The 26,505-nt window shown below is 50.5% G+C and overlaps 1 protein-coding gene across 1 annotated transcript in view; it reads left to right on the top strand.

The window, feature by feature from the left end:
• Window positions 1–26,505, top strand: part of LOC144790964 (cytochrome P450 2J5-like) — a 466,984-nt gene that overhangs the window by 417,844 nt on the left and 22,635 nt on the right. Inside the window, exon 8 of the mRNA XM_078665581.1 lies at window positions 14,681–14,822. Coding sequence (XP_078521707.1) covers window positions 14,681–14,822 — 142 coding nt within the window. The remainder of the gene's footprint in view (window positions 1–14,680; window positions 14,823–26,505) is intronic.

Here is a 26,505-nt window from a genome sequence, read left to right as displayed (position 1 = left end):
TTTGTCCGCATTCGTGATTTTGAGCTTTGCAGGATACAGCATTGCGTACTCGAGACCTAGCTCTCGTAGCTTCTTTTTTACTTGCGCAAATTCTTTCCTCGCCGACTGTACAGCCATGGTGTGATCTGGGTAGAATTCCAGTGTATTGCCTTGATATGTAACTGTGCCCATTTCTCTAGCGAGTCGTAAAACCGTGTCTCTGTCCCTATAGTTGAGCAAGCGGGCAATTATTATGCGCGGGGTGGCTCCCGGCTTTGGGACTGGCGCCAAGGAGCGGTGCGCTCGTTCAACCAGGAAAACCGCTGACAGGCTCTCAGTGCCAAACAGTTCCTTCAGCATCTTCTCAACGTAGCTTTCCATTTTTCCCGTGTTGGTGGTCTCCGGCAGACCTGCTATGCGGACTTTATTCCGTCTGGACCTCGCTTCTTGGTCCTCCACCTTGGCACGCAGGACCTCCAGTGTCTTTTCAATGCCGCTGTATGCTTTCGTTGTGGTCCTGGACTCATCTTCCACTGTGGAGATCCGCCTTTCTGCCTCCACTATCCTTTCGTCGTGCTTCTCAATTTTCGCCGCCATGTTGTCCACACGTTGCATTACGTTGTCCAGCTTGTTGTTCATGTCTTGCAGACTGTGCTGGATCGCTCTTAGGACTGCCTCCATGCCGGTCCCGTCAGTCGATTCTTGGTCTCCTTCCGCGTCCGATGTTGCCGCATTGCCTTTGGTCTGTCTCCTGGCCTCAAAAGGCAATTTGGTCTGCTGTTTGTCCGGTTTCCCCATAGTGACAGTACACGTGAGAGGGCTGTGTCGCGGCGTTCCCGGGCCCAGCTTTGGCGCGGTATTCACAAGAGAGCGATTTCGACGTTGGGGTGTTCTGGATGCCCACCGTGTGCCAGTGGTATTCATCGGAATGTGCCGCAAGGATGCATGTTCCTCTAGCTGTTTTTGTTGTGGCAGGTATATGACGTCAATAGGAATGCGCTGTCTCCCTCTCTACACCTCAGCACTCCCCGTCAGGTCGTCTACCACTGCCACCCGACCGGCGACAGCCACTCAATGACCAGCGATCACACCAGCAACTCCTGCTTGCTCTGTCGTTTGGGCTGCTTGCGCTGTTCCGTGTAGTGTGCTCGAGGGGGACTACTTTCCCGACTTTTCTTGCCAGCGCGCAGCGTGTGAGCACCTCACCATCTGCGCACTGCCGTTCGTGCCAGTCACAGTAGCAGCCAGTTTTTTGTGGCCACAGCACGCTCCCAATGTCAATACAGCTTGTTAGGCACCACTTCCAACACGTACACTCCGCTCGTTCCGCGCCTTCATTAAGTCCGAGGAGCCACGCACCGCCACAAGCCCCGATCACTGCCCATGGACAAGCGGAGGACCCGTCTTCGCTCTCTTAGCACACTACCTCATAGCTGGCTCCACCGACGTTACCGCTGACCGGTCCACTCGATCTTTGCCTCCGTACAGTCCCGCTCCTTCCCTCCGCCGATATGCAGGTTTTGCGTTCCACCGTCTCCGCCATTTTGTCACCGGTGACACGCAAGCTCAGCAAGAGCGCCCCGACTGACCGCACATCACAACGTTAGTGTCGCCCTGGCGAAAGTCGGTCCCTGCAGTGCCTGGACGGTGTACTTGCCGGTTGTGGGTCACACCAGGGCTGGCGTCAGTTCGAATCATCTGTGGCTCCGAGTGACAGGTGCGGCCGTCTTGGATCGCCACTCGTCTCCTCACCGTTTTTCGCCGTTTTAGAGAACAATGTCGTCCCTTGCAATTTCACATCACCAGCGGAGTATTGGTCACATCTTCCGATTCGCAATTATGCCTGTGACAGCACATTAGCAGTGGTTCCAGGGGTTGAAAGGCCGCGTTTTCGGCACCCGTCCGGCGGAGCTGACTTACAAGTCAACTGTTAGAAGCGGCTGTCTCTAGTTGGCAGAGGTATACACTTCTGACAAATAGGGACACACCTCTTCTAGTCAGGGCAAGGAGATCACACACTTAGATAACCCCTGCTCACCCCCTTGGTAGCTTGGCAAAGCAGACAGGCTTATCTCAGAGGCAGTGCGTTAAGCATTTATGACCACATACAGTAATAAAGTGAATACACTACAAATGGACACGACACAGTAGTATTATAAAAATAAGTATTTTTTATATAAGGCTTAGCACAAGACCAAATAACGCCAAAAATATACCACAATCTTAATAAATACTCTTGGAAGGAAAAATAATAGTTCAAGCACGGTTTCTTCTTAGCACAAAAAGTCTTTAGTATCAAAAGCAACTCTTCTTCTCTAAAACACAGTTCTTGGCAACAATGTAACCCACACGGGAGTCACACGACGTCGAGGCAAAGTTAATCCAAAGGTTCGGCGTCGACCGCGAGGAGCGCTACGTCGAGCCCGGAGTCGCACTGACCCCCACAACACAGTACCTTGGAAAAAGTGAAGCACTCGAGGATCAGCGGCGTCGAGATGTCCGGCGTCGCGTCTTCGGCGTCGATCGGGCCTCGGAGTCGGGGCGATCTGCAGCGGCGTCGACCGAAGTCAGGCGGGAGCAGCGCTCACGGGATGAAGCAGGATACGGCGTTGTCGATGTTGCAAGAGTGAGCAGCGCTCACGGCGTCGAGAGGGCTCGAAGTCGATGCGATTAGCGGCGGTGCAGACACGAGGTCACTTGGAGCTGGAGCCGAACTCACTACTCACTGGCGTTGCTGCTGGCGTCGATCGGGCCCGGCGGCCGGCGTCGAGGAAGCGGGACACTGGAGCCGTTACTCACGATGTCGAGCTGGATTCGGCGGCGTCCGTCGGCGTCGAGATTGCTGAATTCTTTCAGAGGTGCTGGATTCACAAATTCCAGCAAATAGCACTTTAAGCAAATGAAGTCCTTTAGCCCTGTGACTTCAACAGGAGACTGGCACTCTTCCAGCCCTTGGAGATTTTCTCAGCAAAGAGTGAGAGTACACACACAGTTCCTCTCTCCTGGTTCCTTGGCAAAAATAAAGAAGCAATGCAGGATTCCCCCAACAAACAGCACTCTGGCAGAAGGGGTAGGCAGTCCTTAGATCAGCAGGCTTCTTGTCCTTGGTTCAGGTTTCCTTGTCAGAAGTGATCTGAATTCTTGGTTCAGGGGTCCTTCTCTTATACCCCTTTTTGGCTTTGATCCCTTTGTCCATGCAGGGGAATTTCCCCCCATCTTGGGTTTGTTGTGGGTGTTGCCAGGCCGAAGCACCTGGCCTATTCACTGGGCAGGGCAGAGTCCTCAGCCGCTCAGCAGGAGCGGAGCCAGCATTGTCACTGGCAGGGGCAGGGCCATCAGCTGCCCGGCAGGAGGTGGGCCAGGAAAGTCCCAGGCAAGCACAGAGTCATCAGTCGCCTGGCAGGGGGCGGAGCCAACATTGTATCAGGCAGGGCAGGCTATCAGGAGCTACTCTTCCCCTACTCTTAATGCAAATGCCCCACTCATCCCACACTGACTCATTCAGACTCTCTGGAGCCACCCAGCTCCTGTCACACGCACACCAGAACCAGCAGAGACCGGTAGACAGTTAGACAAGAAAATAGCTACTTTCTAAAAGTGCTATTTTCAAACACAGAGTCCAAAAACCATCCACACAAACGGATGCGTTATTAAGCCCTGAGTTCAGGGATACCAAACTCGACATTGCACCATGCTCCCCGAGCCCGCTAGGATTATAGCATTAATAATCCTGGCAGCCCATTCTAACTGATGGAGAGAAGGTTACCTTACAATAGTGAAAAACGACTATGGCTGTAATTCACTATTAGGACATGCCAACCTTGTCAGGCTTGTCCTACCTTATGCTTACAATGCACCCTGCCCGTGGGCCTACCATAGGGGTGACTAACATGAAGTTAAGGGAAGGTTTAGGGACTGGCAAGTAGGTGTACTTGCGCAGTCCTCGTGACAGTCAGACTGCACGTGGTCTAGCAATGGTAGACCTTCAGACATACTTTTACTAGGCCGCTCTTGTGGGTGGCACAACATGTGCTGCAAGCCCACTAGCAGCATTTGTATTTACAAGCCCTGGCACTCCTGGTGCACGCTACTAGGGACTGATAGTAAACCAAATAAGCCAAACATGGAAGTAAACCAATACAGCAATTTCACATAGGGAGCACTTGCACTGTGGCACTGATCAGCAGTGGCCCAGTGCCCAAAGCATATACCAGCAAAAACATCGTAAACAGAGGAGGCAAACAGAAAAAATGGAGGAGAGACTCATGCCAATGATGCCAGGTCTAACACGTGTCCCCTCCAGCTGAAATGTGGGGAGAACTACCCTTACCCTAGGGAGTCCTCATCACTAAGGCGGAAAAATCTGGACAGACCATCAGCATTGGCGTGATCTGTGCCAGGGCGGTGTTCCACCGTGAAGTCCATCCCCTGTAGGGAAATGGACCACCTCAACAGCTTTGGATTCTCACCCCTCATCTGCATCAACCATCTGAGGGGCCTGTGGTCTGTCTGAACCCGGAAGTGAGTCCCAAACAGGTAGGGTCTTAGCTTCTACAGCGCCCAGACCACAGCAAATGCTTCTCTTTCTATCGCACTCCACCTCTGTTCCCTGGGAAGTAACCTCCTACTGATGAAGGCTACAGGTAAGTCTCGGCCCTCTTCATTCACCTGAGCTAGAACAGCCCCCACGCCATGCTCTGAAGCGTCCGTCTGGACAACAAATTCTTTAGAAAAGTCGGGTGTCTGGAGTATGGGTGCTGTGCACATTGCAGTTTTCAGGGTGTCAAAGGCCGTCTGACAGGCGTCAGTCCAGTTCACAAGTCTTGGCTGCTTCCTGGAAGTCAGCGAAGTCAAGGGGTGCCCAATGTTACCATAATCCTTGACAAACCTCCTGTAATAACCCATGAGACCCAAGAAGGCTCTCACCTGAGTCTGGGTTTTGGGCGGTGCCCATGCCAGGATGGTATCAATCTTGGGTTGCAGGGGGGCCACCTTGCCGCTCCCTACTTGGTGCCCCAAGTACACCACTGAACCCTGCCCAATCTGGCACTTACTGGCTTTGATTGTGAGGCCTGCTCTGCGCAGGGCCCACAACACTTCCTGGAGGTGGCGCAAGTGTTCCTCCCAGCTGGCGCTGAACACTGCGATGTCGTCCAGGTAGGCGGCACTGAAATCCTCCAGTCCAGCCAAGACCTGGTTGACCAACCTCTGGAAGGTGGCAGGGGCATTCTTCATCCCAAAGGGCATAACCCGGAACTGGTAGTGCCCATCTGGTGTGGAGAATGCTGACCTCTCCTTTGCCCCATCGGTCAAGGCGATCTGCCAGTACCCAGACTTTAGATCAAACGTACTAAGGTACCGGGCAGCCCCTAACCGATCTATGAGCTCATCAGCTCTGGGGATGGGGTGCGCGTCAGTCTTGGTGACTGAATTGAGTCCTCGGTAATCCACACAGAACCGAAGTTCCGGTGAAGCACCAGGCGCTGCAGCCTTTGGGACCAAGACCACTGGGCTGGCCCAAGGACTGCTAGAGGACTCAACCACCCCTAAGGCAAACATCTTGGAGACCTCCTCCTTGATGTATGCTCTGACCTTGTCAGTCACTCTGTAAGCCTCGTGCTTGACAGGAGTGCTGTCCCCGGTGTCCACATCATGGACACACCACTGAGTGACACCAGGAATCAAGGAAAACAGATCAGGGAATTGTCCCAACAATTGGCGACAATCCTGCTGCTGTTCAGGGGTCAGTGTGTCAAAGAGGACCACCCCATCCACTGACCCATCTTGCTCTTTTGCATACAGGAGGTCAGGAAGAGGCTCACTCTCCTCCTCCATTCCAGCATCTGTAGCTAGGAGCATGCCCACTTCGGACCTTTCTAAGTGGGGCTTCAAACGGTTGACATGCAGGACCCGCAAGGGGTTCCTGGGAGACTTTAAGTCCACCATGTAGGTGACATCGCTCTTTTTCTCCACAACCTCAAATGGTCCAGTCCACCTGTCCTTGAGCGCACAAGGTTCCACAGGGGACATGACCCAAACTTTCTGTCCAGGCTGAAGCTCTACCAGAGTGGCCTTCTGGTCGTACCACCGCTTCATCTCCTCCTGGCTGGCCTCCAGATTTGTCTGAGCAAGATCTCTGAAGCGCCTAGTCTGGTTCCTAAAGGCCAGCATGTAACTGTATACATCCTGGGGAGGTTTCCTGGGAGATTGCTCCCAGCCTTCTTTGACCAGACTCAAAGGTCCTCTTACCGGGTGACCATACAAAACCTCAAAGGGGCTGAACCCTAGAGACTTCTGTGGCACCTCACGGTAAGCAAACAACAGGCATGGCAAGAGGACGTCCCATTTACGCCTCATTGGTTCTTCAAGACCCATAATCATGCCTTTAAGGGTACGGTTGAATCTTTCAACCAACCCATTACCTTGAGGGTGGTAAGGAGTGGTGAACTTATAAGTTACCCCACACTCCTTCCACAGAGACTTCATATAGTTGGAAATGAAGTTGGTGCCCCGGTCTGACACCACCTCTCTGGGGAACCCCATTCGGGAGAAAACACCCATCAGTGCCCGTCCCACCACGGGGGCAGTCACTGTTCTGAGAGGGATGGCTTCCGGGTACCGTGTGGCATGGTCCACCAAGACCAGGATGAACCTGTTGCCCAGGGCTGTCTTGGGGTCCAGTGGCCCAACAATGTCAATCCCCACTCGGTCAAAGGGGGTACTGACCACGGGAAAAGGTTGGAGGGGAGCCTTCAGCTTCCGCCCGCTTTTCCCACTTGCCTGGCAAGTTTGACAGGTCTTGCACTGGATGTCTACATCCCTTCTCATCTGAGGCCAATAAAAATGGGTGACAAGCCTGTCATAGGTCTTGTCCTGCCCCAGATGTCCAGCTAACGGTACGTCGTGAGCCAAACCCAGTAGGAAGGCTCTGAAGCGCTGGGGTACCACCAGCACACGGGCTGACCCAGGCTCAGCAGCCTTAGGCTCGCTATACAGGAGGTCGTTCTCCCAGTAAACAAAATGTGACCCTGACTGATCACCTGAGGTTTGGGCTGAGGCCTGCTGCCTCATACCCACAAGAGAAGGGCACACTTTCTGTTCTGCACAAAATTCTTCCCTGGAGGGACCACCATCCTGCTGCCAGTGGGTCAGCTCGGGCAGGTCTCCCAGTTCAGCAACTTGTTCACCTGTGGGTTCCAGGGCATACCCCTCAAGGTCTGCCTCCTCCTGGACCACGGGAACTACGGGGGACGGTTTCCCGCGCCCCCTGCCTCTTCTCTTCACAGCTGGGTCCTGGGCCATACTTTCAGGCTCCAGAACCCCATCAACACCCTTACTTGCTGTCATGGATCGAGTGGTTGCACACACCCACTCTGGCACACCCAACATTTTCAAATGTGTCTCCCTCTCCACCTTAGCCCAAGGGGAGTCTTCTAAATCATTGCCCAGGAGACAATCAACAGGCATGGCGGGCCTTACAGCAACTTGAAGAGTACCTGAAACTCTCCCCCATTCAAAGGAAACTTGAGCTACCTCACACTCTCTCTGGGAGTTGTCAGCAGCTATCACAGGGTAGAATGCGTGGGGAACAACCTGCTCTCTGGACACCAAGTGACACTTGACAGCTGTCACACTCGCTCCGGTGTCTCTGAGAGCTTCCACTCTATGGCCATTAATGGTCACCCACTGCCTATATTTCTTAGTGTTACTAGGCAGAGGGGGTGGTGGGACCAATTCCATGTCTCCTAGGGAGACCAGGGACATCTCTGCGGGACCCTCCCCACCATGGGCAACCATCTCCTCCCCTCCCAGAGCTACACTCGCCAACTGACGGGGGGCGGCACGTGGTGGTGCACTAGAGTTCTTCAAGGGACACTGAGGATCATAAAAACGGTGTCCCACCTGCTTACAAGCGAAGCAAGTCATGGGGCCCCTACGAACAGGTTTACCTGTCGGGGCCTCTGATTTCTTATCTGGGGGAGGCTGGGAACCCTTCCCTTGGTTCCCTTGGGGATTACTTTGGGGCCCTTTCTGGAACTCCTTCTGTTTACCCTTGTCCCCCCCACTCTTCTGCTGGGGACCCTGCCCACCTTTGGCTGAGTCTCCCACTGGACCCTTGTGGACCCTGGTACTGACCCAGCGGTCCGCCTCTTCAGCAAGTTTTCTAGGGTTAGATATCTTGCTATCAATAAGGTGCTGGCGCAGCTCTGGAAAACAGTTATTAGACAAGTGCTCCCAAGCAAACAAATCATACAGAGCATCATAACTTTCCACTTTGCTGCCCTTTACCCAACCATCCATGGCTCTGCAAAAATATGACACATACTCCACCCACGTGGTACCAGGCAACTTCTTACATTCTCTAAAGGCCTGTCTGTACTTTTCTGGGGTTAGGCCATACCTTAACATTAAAGCATCTTTCATATGAGCATAAGACATCCTATCCTCAACAGGCATGTCTAACAGGGTATCTCTTCACAAAGCGACCCCACAACCCCGCTCCCCAATCCTTCTCAGGGACCCGGTGGGCCAACAATGCTAACTCATATGCTTTAAACCATTGACCAATATCCTCATTCTTCTGAAAATCTTTGATCACATCTTTGGGAAAATAAAACCTACTTTCTGCAGGCACAGATGGGATGCTGCCACCAGAGGGATTCAATTCTAACTTTTTAGCTTGGAGCTCCAACTCCCTCAACTTGGTATCACGCTCAACAGCTAACTTCTCTCTTTCAAACTCTAACCTTTTGATCTCCAAATCAGCTTCTCTCCTGCCTCTTGCATTCTCTAACTCCAACTGCCCATTTATCTTAAGTTTTGCCATTTCCATGTTGTATGCTCGCTCCTTCGCCCTTTCTTCTCTTTCTTCAGGGGAAAGACCTTTGGAGGAAACACTGCTGCCAGGAGGGGATACAGGCCCAGTCACGGGCACTTCCTCCTCCCCTTCCTCTGTCGGTACCACCACCGGATCAGAGGGACCTCTGGCCTCTAACCAGGCCTCCAATGCTTTGAGATAATCTGGTCTCTTGAAATGCCTGTGGTAGGAACTTTCAACTGTTTGCAAAAGGCTTTCAGCTTCTTTAGCGGATAGTCGTTCATCTTACTTCTATCAAATTCCTCCACAACAACAGCAACAGGGGCAGTGACTCCGGCGTCACTCATGGTCAAAACTGGCAGTTTCAAAAATCAAGCTTCAGGAAATTGGAGAACAAAAATAGAATATCCAACCAAAACAGATTGTGGCTGCGCTATGGTCTGCTTTCACTATGTAGCGCACACTAATCACTGCACATGGGTCATAAATGCAAAGTTCAAAATCCCACCGCTGACCCACCAATGTTAGAAGCGGCTGTCTCTAGTTGGCAGAGGTATACACTTCTGACAAATAGGGACACACCTCTTCTAGTCAGGGCAAGGAGATCACACACTTAGATAACCCCTGCTCACCCCCTTGGTAGCTTGGCAAAGCAGACAGGCTTATCTCAGAGGCAGTGCGTTAAGCATTTATGACCACATACAGTAATAAAGTGAATACACTACAAATGGACACGACACAGTAGTATTATAAAAATAAGTATTTTTTATATAAGGCTTAGCACAAGACCAAATAACGCCAAAAATATACCACAATCTTAATAAATACTCTTGGAAGGAAAAATAATAGTTCAAGCACGGTTTCTTCTTAGCACAAAAAGTCTTTAGTATCAAAAGCAACTCTTCTTCTCTAAAACACAGTTCTTGGCAACAATGTAACCCACACGGGAGTCACACGACGTCGAGGCAAAGTTAATCCAAAGGTTCGGCGTCGACCGCGAGGAGCGCTACGTCGAGCCCGGAGTCGCACTGACCCCCACAACACAGTACCTTGGAAAAAGTGAAGCACTCGAGGATCAGCGGCGTCGAGATGTCCGGCGTCGCGTCTTCGGCGTCGATCGGGCCTCGGAGTCGGGGCGATCTGCAGCGGAGTCGACCGAAGTCAGGCGGGAGCAGCGCTCACGGGATGAAGCAGGGTACGGCGTCGTCGATGTCGATGTTGCAAGAGTGAGCAGCGCTCACGGCGTCGAGAGGGCTCGAAGTCGATGCGATCAGCGGCGGTGCAGACACGAGGTCACTTGGAGCTGGAGCCGAACTCACTACTCACTGGCGTTGCTGCTGGCGTCGATCGGGCCCGGCGGCCGGCGTCGAGGAAGCGGGACACTGGAGCCGTTACTCACGATGTCGAGCTGGATTCGGCGGCGTCAGTCGGCATCGAGATTGCTGAATTCTTTCAGAGGTGCTGGATTCACAAATTCCAGCAAATAGCACTTTAAGCAAATGAAGTCCTTTAGCCCTGTGACTTCAACAGGAGACTGGCACTCTTCCAGCCCTTGGAGATTTTCTCAGCAAAGAGTGAGAGTACACACACAGTTCCTCTCTCCTGGTTCCTTGGCAAAAATAAAGAAGCAATGCAGGATTCCCCCAACAAACAGCACTCTGGCAGAAGGGGTAGGCAGTCCTTAGATCAGCAGGCTTCTTGTCCTTGGTTCAGGTTTCCTTGTCAGAAGTGATCTGAATTCTTGGTTCAGGGGTCCTTCTCTTATACCCCTTTTTGGCTTTGATCCCTTTGTCCATGCAGGGGAATTTCCCCCCATCTTGGGTTTGTTGTGGGTGTTGCCAGGCCGAAGCACCTGGCCTATTCACTGGGCAGGACAGAGTCCTCAGCCGCTCAGCAGGAGCGGAGCCAGCATTGTCACTGGCAGGGGCAGGGCCATCAGCTGCCCGGCAGGAGGTGGGCCAGGAAAGTCCCAGGCAAGCACAGAGTCATCAGTCGCCTGGCAGGGGGCGGAGCCAACATTGTATCAGGCAGGGCAGGCTATCAGGAGCTACTCTTCCCCTACTCTTAATGCAAATGCCCCACTCATCCCACACTGACTCATTCAGACTCTCTGGAGCCACCCAGCTCCTGTCACACACACACCAGAACCAGCAGAGACCGGTAGACAGTTAGACAAGAAAATAGCTACTTTCTAAAAGTGCTATTTTCAAACACAGAGTCCAAAAACCATCCACACAAACGGATGCGTTATTAAGCCCTGAGTTCAGGGATACCAAACTCGACATTGCACCATGCTCCCCGAGCCCGCTAGGATTATAGCATTAATAATCCTGGCAGCCCATTCTAACTGATGGAGAGCAGGTTACCTTACAATAGTGAAAAACGACTATGGCTGTAATTCACTATTAGGACATGCCAACCTTGTCAGGCTTGTCCTACCTTATGCTTACAATGCACCCTGCCCGTGGGCCTACCATAGGGGTGACTAACATGAAGTTAAGGGAAGGTTTAGGGACTGGCAAGTAGGTGTACTTGCGCAGTCCTTGTGACAGTCAGACTGCACGTGGTCTAGCAATGGTAGACCTTCAGACATACTTTTACTAGGCCGCTCTTGTGGGTGGCACAACATGTGCTGCAAGCCCACTAGCAGCATTTGTATTTACAAGCCCTGGCACTCCTGGTGCACGCTACTAGGGACTGATAGTAAACCAAATAAGCCAAACATGGAAGTAAACCAATACAGCAATTTCACATAGGGAGCACTTGCACTGTGGCACTGATCAGCAGTGGCCCAGTGCCCAAAGCATATACCAACCAGCAAAAACATCGTAAACAGAGGAGGCAAACAGAAAAAATGGAGGAGAGACTCATGCCAATGATGCCAGGTCTAACATCAACCATTCCGCAGTGCGCCCACTAGCGCCCCCCGGAGATCGGTATTTAAACAGTATTGTAAAGCAATAGTAAAGTAAATGTAAATGAACTTCTCTGCTTGGAGCCACATTTAAAAGAGGCAGATTGTTATGGGCTCATGCCTTTTATTTGCTGTTACTGTTCTATTCTGGAACCTTTTTGCTTCATGATGTATGCGGCTGCTTGGACTGCGTTAAAAGAAATATGCATAATGGTAGCCTCCGGTCTTGTAATGAGATCCTATTCTTATGGTATTTGGCTTCCACTTTCTCAATGAATTAAGAACAGATTATGCCAACAGTATTTTTCAGATGCAGTGTTTGTCAAGACCTTTTGATATTCCTCAAATTATATATATAAAATATACATAATTAAAGGGGCTTTAAACCTGCCCTCTTCATTCATTGGTGTGTTGTTGTGTGATTCACATGTTACTTCTGCCCAATACAGCCTGCAGAATGGGGCAATGGGAAGCCTACTTCAGCCACTGGCTACCATCATTTTGAGTGGCTATATTTTCCTCTTTCACAAGGGGCACATCCACCCACAAGGTAGTTCCATTCAGTGCCAGTGTTTTTGTTTATTTTTACTTGCTGCCTTTGAGTTCTGATGTGGTAACAGAATGCTTTCTACTAGATGTGAGCTCAGGGCGCATTCCAGCTTTATCATTTCCTGTCTCTTGCAAATGCTGTTGTAAATTACTTTGGATTGGCCTTTGTTTATCTGACTGCTGCTATTTTGCAACATACCTGAGTGTGTCCTTTTGAAACTGTTCTTTATAAATGTATCCTATTCTCAATGCGCATACAATGAAGTGCATGTATAACGGCACTCTTTTATGTCATGCTGGTATGCATAATTGCACACTATATTTATGCTTGCAAACTAATTTGGTCCTGCTGTATGGCTTTCTTGTTTGCTTTCAGTGTTCTTGTAAGACATGCATATATAGACATGTAACTATTATATTACTAATTGAAGCTGTGCCTTTGATTAAAAATATCGTGTCTATCTATCTATCTATCTATCTATCTATCTATCTATCTATCTATCTATCTATCTATCTATCTATCTATCTATCTATCTATCTATCTATCTATCTATCTACCTAACAACCTGCTTGTCTGTCTACCTCACTACCTGTCTGTCTGTCTATCTGTCTGTTTATCCAACCCTGTCTGTCTGTGTGCCTAACAACTACGTACCTTCCTCATTACCTGTCTGTCTACCTATTTACCCATCTTTCTATATGTCTGCCTCTCGGTCTATTTACCTGTTTATCTATCAGCCTGCCTCTCGGTCTATTTACCTGTTTATCTATCAGCCTGCCTATCCGTTTCTCTACCAGTCTATCTACCTCCACATTTTCCTATCTATCTGCTTGTCTGTTCTATCTATCTATCTATCTATCTATCTATCTATCTATCTATCTATCTATCTATCTATCTATCTATCTATCTATCTATCTATCTATCTATCTATCTATCTATCTATCTATCTATCTATCTATCTATCTATCTATCTATCTATCTATCTATCTATCTATCTATCCTTGCAATACTGTTTATCTATATAACCCTCTCTATCTGGCTTTGCAAGCCTCTATATTTATCTAACTTTTCCCAATCCTCTTTAGCTATTTGTAATAAAGATTTACAAACACATTAGAAAAGAGAAATAGAAAAGGCAAGAAGCTGGCAGCCAATGCCAGACCAAGTGTCCCTTTTTAGGTTGAGCCTAGGCAGCGCACATGCGCTGTCTGCAAGACCTGCTGTAAACACTACACTGAGTCTAATCCTGCCTGCTACTTACCATTGGACCATTCCCACATCGCTCTTCATTGCATCCTCCTAAGTTGTTCCCGCAACTGTTCTTTTAAAGAACTTTAAAAAAAAAGATTATGGCAGTCGCGTTGGGGGAGCTAAAACTTGTAAAAAGTGCGCTGTTAGGCACTGCTCATCTAAGTACAGCAGAGTTCCAGTGTCAGCTTTCTTCGTGGCTGAACTGAAGGACCCAGCTCCCCATGTATTAATCGCCAGAGGCAAAGCTGCTGAAGTTGTGCTGCAAGCTAAGCTGCTAAAGCTGTGCTGCAGGCCACAGTGAAAATACAGACAAAACCGTGAAACAGAGGGCGTGGCTACGACCCGCTGCAGGATGGCCGCCTGTTGAAGGGACTATGCAGGCCAGGCTTCTCTATCCTGACATTCTACATGAAGCCGCGGGTCCTGCTGCTAAAGAAATCCCGGTACTGTAAGCTGAACATAACATGAATATACGACTGAAGTTTCAGCGGAGTTGAGGACACGGAACGCATGAAAATTGCGGATACGATTTTGAAGAGCTCTCTGCTGTTATGTGGGTTGTTATCGATGCGTTCCTTGAAGGAGGTCCTTTTGGCAGTTTGAATGAGTTGGTGGTACCTGCGGCTGGCATTCTTGAGGGCTGCATGGTTGTCCGGTGTTTGCTTGTGGCGCCATTCCTTCTCTAGTCTTTGGCAGGTCTGCTTGGATGCCTGGAGGTCGGCAGTGAACCAGATGGCCCTTCTGTCGGTGTATCTGTGTGAGGAATTCTTGATCGGGGTGAGTGTGGTGGCGCAGTCGTCATTCCATTGCCTGAGGTTTCAGGTGGCTGTGTCGGTGTTGGTGTGCTTGGTTGGAGGGTCGCGGGCGAGGTTGGTGATTAGCTGGTCTTCGGTGACCTTGTTCCAGCTGCAGTGGGGGATTCTTTGCTGTCCAGTATCCTGCCTTCCTAGCATCTGTTTTTTGAACAGCTTGCCTGTACTTTTGTCTCACCCGTGCCTTTGAGTGCACTTGTCTGCCTGTCCATCCTCGCCTTTTTCCATTTGCCAATCCCATTTGCCCATCTGTTTGCCCGTTCACTGACTGGTTATGTTTTGCATCAATTCACCCAGTTTATCCAACACATTTCAACTCATTTGAATTAAAAAAAAACTGTTGTTTTCTCTTTAAGGGCACCATTGTAATCGCCAACCTCTTCTCTGCCCTTCATGACCACACTATTTGGGAGGTTCCTGAAGAGTTTAACCCAAGTCACTTCCTGGACAAAGAAGGACATTTTGTGAGGAAGGAGGCATTCATACCCTTCTCTGCAGGTAATGATATCTTACTTGACAAACATCAGTGTTCTCTTTAACATAGGATGAATGTATCACACTACAGCCAGTGGTGTCATCCGGCATCTGGTTGCTCTATGAGCTAAAACGCACAGTGCTCAGATTTTGTGTTTGACTCCCATGGTCCCAGGTTCAAGCCTTTCATCCTTCAGAGGTTGATAATATGAGTACTACTGATTTGTGTCAATACGCACTCATCTGCCATTAGTACACGGTTGTCTTATGGAATGTTGACATTTAGTTAGGCCCTAGAACTATCTTTACCTCCTCTACGTAGAGATGTTTAATTTTGTCGTTCAGGTCCCCAGACAGTCAGTACAGTCGATTCGAAGGATCACAGGAGATCCGATAGGAGGCTGCCAGTGCAGCAGACACATTCTCAAACACAACGTTTCTCTGGATTTCAGGCACCCCGCAGATCCAGGAGCAGCGCGCCAGGTCAGTGAAGTCGTCACCTTTACGGAACAACCTCCGGTGGGCAGGGTGGCTTGCAATTAGCAGGCTTAAGGGCCAGGATGTCAGGCGGATCGGCTGAGCTCCAGAACTACACGCCCATCGTGGTCGGTAGCCTGGCCATGCCCCATTTTTACATTAGTTAATTTACTTTATCAAGTGCTCTAGGACTTGGCCCTCTTTGCAGGGTCACCCCCAAACCTTTTGCCTACACATCTCCTGTTTGCTCAAATTGTTTTTGTGGGCATTAAGACTCTGTGCACTTAACCACTGTTTATAGTGCTAAAGTACTTGTGCGCTCTCCTTCAACTATTGTAAAATTGGTTCACATCTAACTGGCTAGCAAAGACAGAGTAGGAGAGAAGAGAGGAGAGAGGAGATGAGGAGGCCTAGCTGTCATTTATAAAGGAGACATTTGAACCTGTAACTCTCCCGCGGTGTAAGTGTTTATGTTTCATGCTAGAATTGGCACCTACCTCCACCTTCTCAAGGCTCCTCATATATCACCGCCCCCCTCCCCCCGGCCCCACCACTCAGTTTCTGCATGCCCTTCCTGGAATTGTTGCCGAATACAGTTTTAAATCTGCCAACTTCTCTAACTATTGACACTATCAAAATCTCGACTCTTCTACCCACTATCGAGGTTATTTATTAGATCACATATTTTCCAGCTCTCCACACCTAACAGTAGGAGTTCTGATCGAAATTTTCTGGTTAGAGAATAAGTTAATATGTTTTTGCTTAATTAAACACAATTCGGAAGCCACCAGATTCCATAAGGCCAATACTGGGTGCAACTGGTTGAAGCTTAACCCAAGAGATTGGAAAACTTTACTTGCAAATATCAACCCAGATTTAGAGGGTTGCAATTGGAAAAATAAACTAAGAGATTAGAAACAGCATGGAGGAAAAACTGTGATGGGATCATGAAACTCACTGCATGCAGTTAGAAAATGTCATTATGCAATCGGATGCCAGAACTAAATATTTCACAGCAACAATCGAGCCTGCCCCACACTTTTCCAAATAAATATATAAAATAGTAAATAACCTAATGGCAACTCCCAAGAATATGAATGGGCCTTTGCCATCAGAAGATTGCTGTAATAAATCAACATATCTGTTTTCTGAAAATGGTTAATAAAGTTCATCAAACCCTGGAAGGAGTCGTAGAGACTCTACTCACACACCACCCAACTCATGGAAAATGGTGTATATTTTTAGAGATGATGGTTGAGAAAACCACAGCGATTCTCTCTTTTCTCAGCTCAGGGTCACCAATTAATCCAGCCCCCTCCCAGATATTTTATTTAAAGGAGGAGCACCACCCCTATGTACCTTTACCAATATTTGTAACTCGTCCCTCAAATTAGGCACTGTACTTGTAGCATAGAAACATGCATTAGTGAAGTCATTGTTAAAAAAAGCCCGCGTTAATCCACTGACAAATAAAAATTACCGCCCTATTTCCCTTTTGCCAGGACCTAAGACCTAGTAAAATTCTGGAAAAATATGTAAATCATACCTTGGCTTCCTACCTAGAGGAAATAATATCCTACACCCATCCCAAACTGGTTTCAGAGTAGGAAATAGTACAGAGACAGCACTCTTATCAGCCTCTGAAGACCTTAGAGACATTCTAGATAAGGAAGGATCCGCAGCCCTCATCATTCTGGATTTGAGTGCCGCTTTTGATACGGTCTCTCATCCAGCACTGATCAACAGAATGGTACAAATAGGAATCTCTGGAACTGTGCTTATGTGGCTAGCAGCCTTCCTCCAAAATAGAACTTTTCAAGTTGTTGAGGCGGATAAACACTCCAATACTCTCTCTAGGGATTGCTGATTGTGGTGTACCACAAGGGTCTTCCCTAAGCCTGGCATTTTGTTTACATTTATGTATGTACTTTGGCTGAGATTACCAAAAAGTATTGCTTCACGGACATTTCTTAGGTGGATGACACCTAAATTGTCATACCTATTTCGCATCAGATTGACACCGTCCTTTAAGACCAATGCCTAAATAATGTTGTGAATTGGATGGCTGCCAGCAGCCTCAAACTCAACCGGGGTAAAACAGAGGTGCCCGGTAGTAGAAGAAACTCCCACACAGTAGGTAGGCCTCTATTGGACAGCAAGCAAGGGCGGTAAAGCTACCCCTAAGGAAGAGGTGAAAAGTTTTAGGTTTTGGTTCGACAAGGAACTCGCCATGACTACACAAGCAAAGAAATTAGCGGCCACCTGTTTTGGCCTTCTTCACATCCTCAGGAGATTACTGATGTGGCTGCCAGAATCCACACGTAGAACTGTAGTACAGGGCCTGATTATTTCTTGCCTAGACTATAGTAACTCCCTATATCTATGCAGCCCAAATTTGTCATCAAAAGGCTTCAAACAATACAAAATGCAGCAGTTCACACTGTGTGGAACATCCCGAAGTTTCAGTCAGTAACAGCTTTTAGAACCTCACTGAACTGGCTTCCGGTACAAAAGAGCATACATTTCAAAGTGCGTTGCTTGGTCTACAAAGCAATACACAACAAAGGATCCACAATGATACAAAACCTATTGACTCCCCATCAGCCTTCAAGACATCTGCGATCCTCTACCCAGTAACTTCTTGTTGTCCTTAGAATAAAATAAGCTGGGGCTGGTGGACATTCCTTTGCCATCTTTGTGCCTAAGCTGTGGAACACACTTTCTCCACAGATAAGGAAGGCCGATTCCGAGCTCCCCTCTAGAAAACTGCTAAAAACAATTGTATTCAAGTAGTTACTATTCCCTCTCCCCTGCCACCTGCCTAGTGCTGGGAAGCCCTGTGTGGATAACCATGCCCTTTATAAATCATGTATACTAGACTAGTCTAAACTGACACATTTGATTTACCTATTCCTACACTACTACATGTACCAAGGGCCTATAAAGTAACTGATATGAGTCGGCCTTCAGCACTTATTGTGCCACCCACTGAAGTAGCCTTTTGAAACATGTTTCAGGTCTACCATTGCAGCCTGTGTGTAGTTTTAAACTGCCAACTTAACCTGGTAAAATAAACCTTTCACCAGGCCTAAACCTCCCCTTTTACTATATATAAGTCACCTCTATTGTAGGCCCTAAACAGCCATTATGGGAGGGCACACTGTATTTCAAGGGTATGCCAAACGTTTTTAAGTTTTACAAATCCTGGTAGTGTAAAACTCTCATATTTGTTTTTCACTGCTGTGAGGCTACTTCTCACATAGGTTAGCATTGGGTTACCTTATTACATTTAATAAGTGGTTTTGATTGGGAACAGGTAGAAATGTTATATTTGGTCTCATAAGAATTGTAATTTAAAATCCTCTTTAATGGTAGTCAAATTTTAAGACACAATTCTGAAAATCCCAATTTTAGAAAGTTGGCATTTTCTTGTCCTAACCAATTGGTGCCTGCAGACTGTGTCCTGGGTCACAAGACTGTGAATAACAGTTGGCCATTGTGTGTTTTTCCCAGACAGTGAGACAAAGGTGGACTAGCTATTGATAGGATGAATGGGACAAAGCTGTTCCCTGCCTCACTTACTTCTCAAAAGGCTGCCCCCAATACACTCACAAAGGAACTTGACCCTAGCCTACAGTTGTCCTAGACCAGGGGTTCCCAACCTTTCCTATGCCCGCACCACTAGGAAATGTTTGCACCACCTACAAAAGTCTCACCGGATTTCTATTATGCATACACCACATACGTTCCCTCTTTGTCACACACCCTGAAATGCCATATCGCATCCCCTGGCGGTGTGGGCACCCCAGGTTGGGAACCCCTGCCCTAGACCACTTAGAGGCTGGGTAGGGAAGGAAGGATATTTCCAGAGCCAGATGTGGGTTAGTCTAGAAGTTTTTCCCACTTCAAAAGATGGCACCAAATGTAAATATGGGACCCGCAAAGTAACTCTTCAGTACACTCCTAGGCCTGTGGATTACAACTGATCAATCAATCATAGCATTTGTAAAGCGCACTACATACCCTTGAGGGTCTCAAGGTGCTAAGGGGGGGATGCTGCTACTGTTCGGAGAGCCAGGTCTTGAGGAGATGGGAAGGGTGTTCCATGTCTTGGCGGCGAGGTGGGAGAATGATCTGCCGCCGGCGGTCACTCTTCGGATGTGGGGGACGGTGGCGAGGGCGCGGTCTGAGGAGCAGAGCTGGCGGGGCTGTAGTGGCTGAGTCGGCTGTTGAGGTACGCTGGTCTGGTGTCATGGAGTGCCTTGTGTGCGTGGGTGCAGGGGAAGGAGAAAAAACAGAGAAGACAGAACCAAACAGCAGCACAGTATAATTTAACAATATGTGAGTACAATCACAGTGCACAAAGTAAAAAGGAGAGGCGAGCGCGACCTACGGCGGGCTGCGAACCTGGCAGCAGCAGAGCTTGGGACACTAGCGCAGACAGGTGGAGCTGCGTGGCGTGGGGAGCGACCTGCCTGGGAGCAGGGTCAAGGGTCGCTGAAGGACTGCCTTTTTCCTCAGAGAACTGTCCTGCTGCTTGAGGCCGGCCTGCTCTCTGAGAAGGAAGACTGGACATGCTTCCATTATCCAAGGCTAACCTGAGCAGGCCTCAAAACATCCTAAATATTTTACTAGACCTGCAGGTCTAGTGACTTAAAAAAATCTACTCGACCTACTTGTAATGCTCTTGACCTATAAACTGTATTCAAATGATGTGATCGTGGGCAAATAATTGTATTCATTTAGCTGCCATATTCTTCATTATCACATATGAGATCACCTTCAAATGTGCAAGTTCAGCATGTCTGCAGTACAAAAAACTCTTGTTTGATTTTATAGACTAAACTTTTTTCCATATACATTACAAATCTGGCCACACATAGGGTACACATTACCCCTGACTTGCCTCTTAGTTCATTAACATTTTAAAACTATCACTATTAATAAATACATAACTAAGGCATAAAGTGGTAGCACGCTGTCATTTGTAATCAGCAGATTTTACATTGAAATGGCCACAAACTTTCCCACTGACGTGCACCTTTACCGATAAAACTATGTAGTGTATAAACAATATTGTTTGGAAATAGAGTTTCTGCAAATATGTATCATTTGCACATCACCAAGTAAAGTGTTACGGATTGTTTTACTCCTATTTAACTCTTTTTTGCGTCATACTTCCGAATTACAAAACAATGTGCTTTTGTGATTCCTGATATATTGTGAAATATTTATAATATTAATTTACAGGCTATTTATTTTTCAATGTTATGTGTTAGAGAAAAATAACTGACATCTTCAGACTGCTCACCTGACAAAAACCTCTAACTCTAGTAAGAGAGAGAAAAATAAACCTAATTTTCCAAGCAGCAATTAGTTAAAAAACACTTTATCGCTCATTCACACTCTGCATGAACAGAAACCTGTTCCTTTGCCTTAGTTTACTCTGATGGGACTAGTAGGTGCTAAAAATAGCTCGACCTGATAAAATTTTACTCACAATTGCAAGTGCGCGACCTCCCATTAGGAGCTACAGGGACACAACAAGCTCCAGAGGACTCCCTGGCTCTGTCCAGCTGACCAGCTGCAACTGACTGGCCTGGACCCTGTTGGCCTCTACTAGAATGAGTCCCTGATTCTCAAGAGGTGCCTTCCCTGGTCCTGGACCCATGGGTGGCATCAGAGCGCACTACTCTGTGAAGAAAGAAAAAATCCTGAAGCTTTGAACTCTTTGCAACTGCGAATGAGCCTGTTTGCACCAAGACTCTGCCGTCCGTGACGACCACAACACAGTGTCGTGCCCAACTCTCTGTGCTACAGACACGGCCAGCAATGCAAGATCTGCATTTTGCGGGGGCGTGGCTTCACGGGCGAAGATAATGGACGCAGCTTGCTAGAGCTCCCACCAGCCCGATCCTGATCCGACGATTTATCCTGGCCCCCGGACCCGCACTCTAGCCCAAACTTGCTGCTGTGGTGGCGAACGGCGGGGGTGCCTTCCTGTGCGGAGATTTGCGCTCCCAGACCCTCGGCAGTGGAGCTAGCGGCTGCGGCGGCCTGAGGCCTGGTCCCGGCGGGTGCAGCCGGGGCCTCGATTTTGGCGACTCCCGGTCGGGGGCTCCCGAGGCTGGTCGGCCATCACGGCTGTTGGGCCCCTGCCCTGGGGCTTGGATTGGTGGCGGTGTGAAGAGTAGGGGCTTGGCCGTGCCCTCACGTACAGGTGTGGCTGACAGGGCTGTGGAGATGCCGGGGGAGGACTGCGGCTTGCGCCGAGATCCGGAGACCGGGGCCTCGAGTTTGGAGGTCCCGGGCGACTAGTGGTGGTGCGTGGAGGAGGTCTGAGCGGTGCAGCGGAGGAGCCGACGGCGCTGTGGCCCCCGGGGCGAGATCCTGCCCGGTGTGCGGCCGGGTTTGCCTGGATTCCTGTCTGGTGGAATCCCTGAGGCCTCCACGGAAGTGATACCCGGGAGCTGAGAGTGCCCGCGAGCAGTGGCGGCAGAGACGAGACGTGGTCGGTGAGTGTCCCCGGGGCCCCCGTGTGAGTGGCCGAGAGGCGGAGGAGCTGCGGCCCGTTGCTGGTGTGCCAGTAGACCACCCCGAGACTCTGGACAGTGGTGCGGGGGAGCCGGCGGCCCGAGGTGTGTGGCTAGCAGCTGAAGGGTCTGGACTGGTGCCACAGGAGCGGGGAGGCATAGCCGGACCGGAGCCACACTATTCTCCATGGCGGACGGCCGGAGTTGCATGGAGGTCTGAGGTGTCCCTGGTCATTAGTGGACCGTGTGCCTTGGGGCAGTAGAGCTCATAGGGTGGAGTGACCCTTGTTGATCCTGGTGGCGCAGTCGATCCGGCCTGAGATGCTTCGCGCATAGATTGCTGGGCACTGCCCCCCTATCCATCCCCAACATGACCAGAGGCGGTGGGGGCAGTGCGTCCTCCAAACAGGGGCCAATCGACAAATTCACCGGACCGAGTGGGGGGCCTGGGGCATCTGGAGGTGGCCAGGGCACAGGGCTGGACAACGCAGCCCTTATGGCGGCGATAACTCAGTCCAGGGATATGCTGGACGCCAAGATTGGAGCGGTAGGGGCTGATGTGACTCTGCTTCGTCAAGATCTTTGCAATGCAGTGACTCGCATCACGGAGGCAGAGTCCAGAATTTCGAGCGTGGAAGATGATGTGGGGACTCTGAAGCAGAAAGTGGCTGCGATGGAGAACATTCAGAGAGGCCTTGCGCTCCGGGTGGAGGACGCCGAAGGGCGGGCGCGCAGAAACAACCTTCGCTTTGTGGGCTTTCCGGAGGGCTGCGAGCAGGGGAACATGGAACGCTTCTTATCCCAGTGGCTGGAGAGCTGGCTCCCCCGGATGTTCTGTCGCGCTGTTTTGTGATAGAACGTCCGCACAGAGCTCTAACGCAGAAGCCGCCTGCTGGGGAGCGGCCCCGCCAGTGATTGCTCGAATTCTGAACTTCCACGACAAAGACACCATCCTGCGGGCGGCGAGGGCTAAGGATCAGCTCACATTCGAGAACCAGAAGATCATGATCTTCCCGGACTATACTAAACTGGTACAGCAACAACGCCACTCCTTCATCGCTGCCAAGGCGAAACTGCGGGGCCTGAAGCTTCAGTATTCCCTACTTTATCCGGCCCGCCTTCGAGTGGTTTTCCAGTCACGGACCCACTTCTTTGATACCCCGGAGGAGGTTTTCAGGTGGACCGATGAGACGGTAAGGGTCCGGCAGCATGCCCAACCGGGCTTGAATCCGGGCTCGTCACGGGGCTCATCACAGGAGCGAGGCGACCAGAATGTCCGGAGCAAGCGGCACAGGAGATCTAGGTCGCGGAAGCGCTCCTCCTCTCGCAGTGGAACATGGGATGGGACACCTGCTGACTCTGACCACTCCGGAAAGGAACATTGACGGACGCTGGGGCGTGAGATTATTTGCTGGTGTCCTGGGCCTTTGCCGGGGGCGATCGGAGGGCTGCACCCTGCTGATCGGACAGTCGGGGACTGAGTATATGATGACTGTTCGCTTTGCATAACCATGATTGTTTGGGGCTGCGGGGTAGGGTTCGGGGAGCTTATGTGCAGGGGCTTTTTGTCTCCTACGTGGGAGGGAGTTGGCGGGGGGGGGTTCGTCTTGGTTGAGTGGGTAGTTGGGATCCATTGGTATGGTTGGCCTTGGGCGCTCTGTTTTGGGCCCGATGTTACCCATGCCGCGACAGATACTTCAGCGTTCTATGAGGTATAGGGGTGGGTGGAGGGGGAGGGGGATTGGGGGTTGAGGGGGGTGTTCTGGGGGGGGAATGGGTGGGGAGGGCGGGAGGGGTTGGTGGGGGATGCACGTGATTTCTGCTGCTCCATTTCTGATTGTGTTGTCTACTCGGGCCTGTTGCTGGTTGCCCTGGTCTGATGTTCCCTGGGACTATGGTTGATGCATCAACTCCGGGACTCCCTAGGGCGTCCATGCGTATCTTGAGTTGGAATGTCAGGGGGATGCTGGATAAAATTAAGCGGGGGGCAATTCTGCGATGGGGAAGAGGGAGGCAGCGGATGTCCTACTGCTACAAGAGACACATATGATGGGGACGAAAGTACTTAGTCTACAACGCTTTGGCTACCACCAAGTCTATCACTCTGGGTTTACCAGGGGCTCCAGAGGGGTTGCCATATTGGTCCACCGCAGGCTGGCATATGTGCATGAGAGGCAGTGGCTTGACCCGCAGGGCCGATTTATCTTTGTGAATGGTATGGTGGGTTCAGAATCTGTTGTGTTTGGGAGTGTGTATGCGCCTCCCCCCTTGCAGTGGTCCTTGGCTGAGAGGCTGTTTGAGGTGTGGGTGGAGATTCCGGAGTCCCTAGCCGTACTGGGCGGGGATTGGAATGATGTGATGGACGTGATTATGGACCGTGGGAGACCGCAGGGGACACCGACTGTAGTAGCCCCCACCCGGCTGAGTGCGATGGTGGACGGGTTGGGTTGGATTGATGTGTGGCGACACTTGCATGCTAAGGTTCGTGAGTATACCTACGTTTCAGCTGTGCTTGGCTCCTTCTCGCGACTGGATTGTGTCTTTGTGCCTGGTGCGTTCCTGAGTAGAGTGCGCGGGGCAGATATTTTGCCTAGGGGGCTGTCTGACCACTCCCCAGTAGCTTTAGATGTTGAGTTGCACAGGAAAAGACAACCGTTTAGGTGGCGGATGTCCTCATGGCATCTGCAGCAGGCTGACTATGTACGCCATATGCGGGGGGCGATAGCCCACTATTGGCAAGAGAACCTTGGGGCAGACGTGGCCGTGACGGTGGCCTGGGAGGCCATGAAGCCCACATTGCGGGGGGTTGACATCGCGTGGTGTGTGGCGGCCCGTCGCCGACGCAAGGAAGCCGTAGTTGCTGCCGCAGCGCGCGTGGAGGTTCTTGAGCGGCGGTGTCAGGGAGGGGGGGACGATGTAGCGGTGCGGCTACTCTTGCAGGCATAGCAGTCATATGCGTCTGTGTTGCTAGACGAGGCCCGGCAGGCATGGCTGGCCACGCGAAGTAGGGTTTACCAGTGGGGGGATAAGTCCTGCACTATGCTCCATAGGCTGTGTCAGCGCACACTGCAGCCCCTGACGCTGCTGGGGCTCACAGATGATGCCGGGGTGACATTGACGGATCCGGTGGAGTTGGCGGCTAGCTTTGCTCGATATTACGCAGGGCAATATGCGCCGCGGGACTGTCTTCCGACTGCGGAGGTCGATAAATGTATTGCTCATTTACCCCGGAAAACCGTCTCTGACGACACACGCGCGGCATTGGACCTCCCTCTTACGGCGGAGGAATCGGGCGATGCGCTGGGTCAGCTCAACCCCGGGAAAGCTCCTGGGCCGAGCGGCTTCCCCTGCGAGTTTTATAAGAAATTCCACCTCCAATTAGGGTCCCACTACCGGGCCGTGCTGGAGGTGGCGCGGGAGCAGGGGCGATTGCCGGCTGACTGGCGCCACGCTGAAGTGGTGGTGTTTCAGAAACCAGGTAGGCCACCGGACCGCCATGACTCCTACCGCCCTATCTCTTTGCTTAACATTGAAGCTAAGCTGCTGGCAAAGGCGTTGGCGAACCGCCTATGTGGCGGATCTGGTCCACCCGGACCAGGCGGGCTTTACGCCGCACAGGGCGACGCGACATAATATTCGGCGGGCACAGACGGCGGTTGATGCGATGGGGGCCACGGGAGAGAGAGCAGCCCTACTGTTGGCGGATATCGATAGGGCATTTGACTCCGTGAGCTGGACCTACTTGTTTGCGCTCCTGCCCCACCTTAACCTGGGCCCGGTTTTTATTTCCTATCTCAAGCCTCTGTACACCGACATCACGGCGTCCGTGCGAGTCTCGGGGGGCGGTCTATGAGAGATTCCCAATCGGTCGGGGGACCCGCCAGGGTTGCCTACTGTCCCCGTACCTATTTGCGCTGGCTATGGAGCCCCTGGCCTCCTGGGTACGTATGGACGCTCAGATGCGGGGCTTTCGGTGGGGCGGGGGACTCACGGACAGGATCGCACTCTATGCGGACGACGTCCTCTTTTTCCTCACGGACTTGGATAGATTGGGCCCTCGGGTGTTGGAAATTATGCGCGTCTTTGGCGAGGTGTTGGGTCTTTATCTTAACCCTCGTAAGTCCACCCTGTGGGTATTGGGCGACGGGGCATATGCGGGCTCCTGGGCGTCGGCTTTGCAAGTGGCAGATGGAGGCTTGCTGTATCTTGGCGTGTTCCTGTCTGAGTCTATTTCGATCTCTTGGGAGCGCAACGTGCTGCCGGTGTGGGACAAGGTCCAGTCGGACATTAAAACGTGTTCCCGAATGCCCCTTACCACCTTCTATGCCACCTTCTCCATATCTAGCCCGACATTGAGCTTTGCCCCTACACCACCATTTTTCTGCATATATTTTATCTAGCATGACCAGATGACAGCAAGTGGAGCTTTGTGGTTTTAGACACTGTACTTACTTTGTAATTGAGTATCTCTGTTTTTTGTTTATTAAAATCACTCTATTTTCCTTGAATTGGTATGCAATTTTTCTTAAGTTGAGTTTTCACTCCATTACTGTTTATGTGATGCGTCAATACTTTACACATTACCTCTAAGTTAAGCCTGACTGATTTCATGCCAAGCTACCAGAGGGTTAAGCACAGGATAATTTAGTGACTTTTGTGGCTCATCCTGACAAAGACTGTGGTTGTTGATTGAGAAG

Source organism: Lissotriton helveticus, chromosome 11 (genome assembly GCF_964261635.1).
Source record: "Lissotriton helveticus chromosome 11, aLisHel1.1, whole genome shotgun sequence".
Classification (NCBI taxonomy): Eukaryota; Metazoa; Chordata; class Amphibia; order Caudata; family Salamandridae; genus Lissotriton; species Lissotriton helveticus.
Note: the sequence above shows the minus strand (reverse complement) of the source record. Positions and strands in the feature narration are given on the sequence as shown.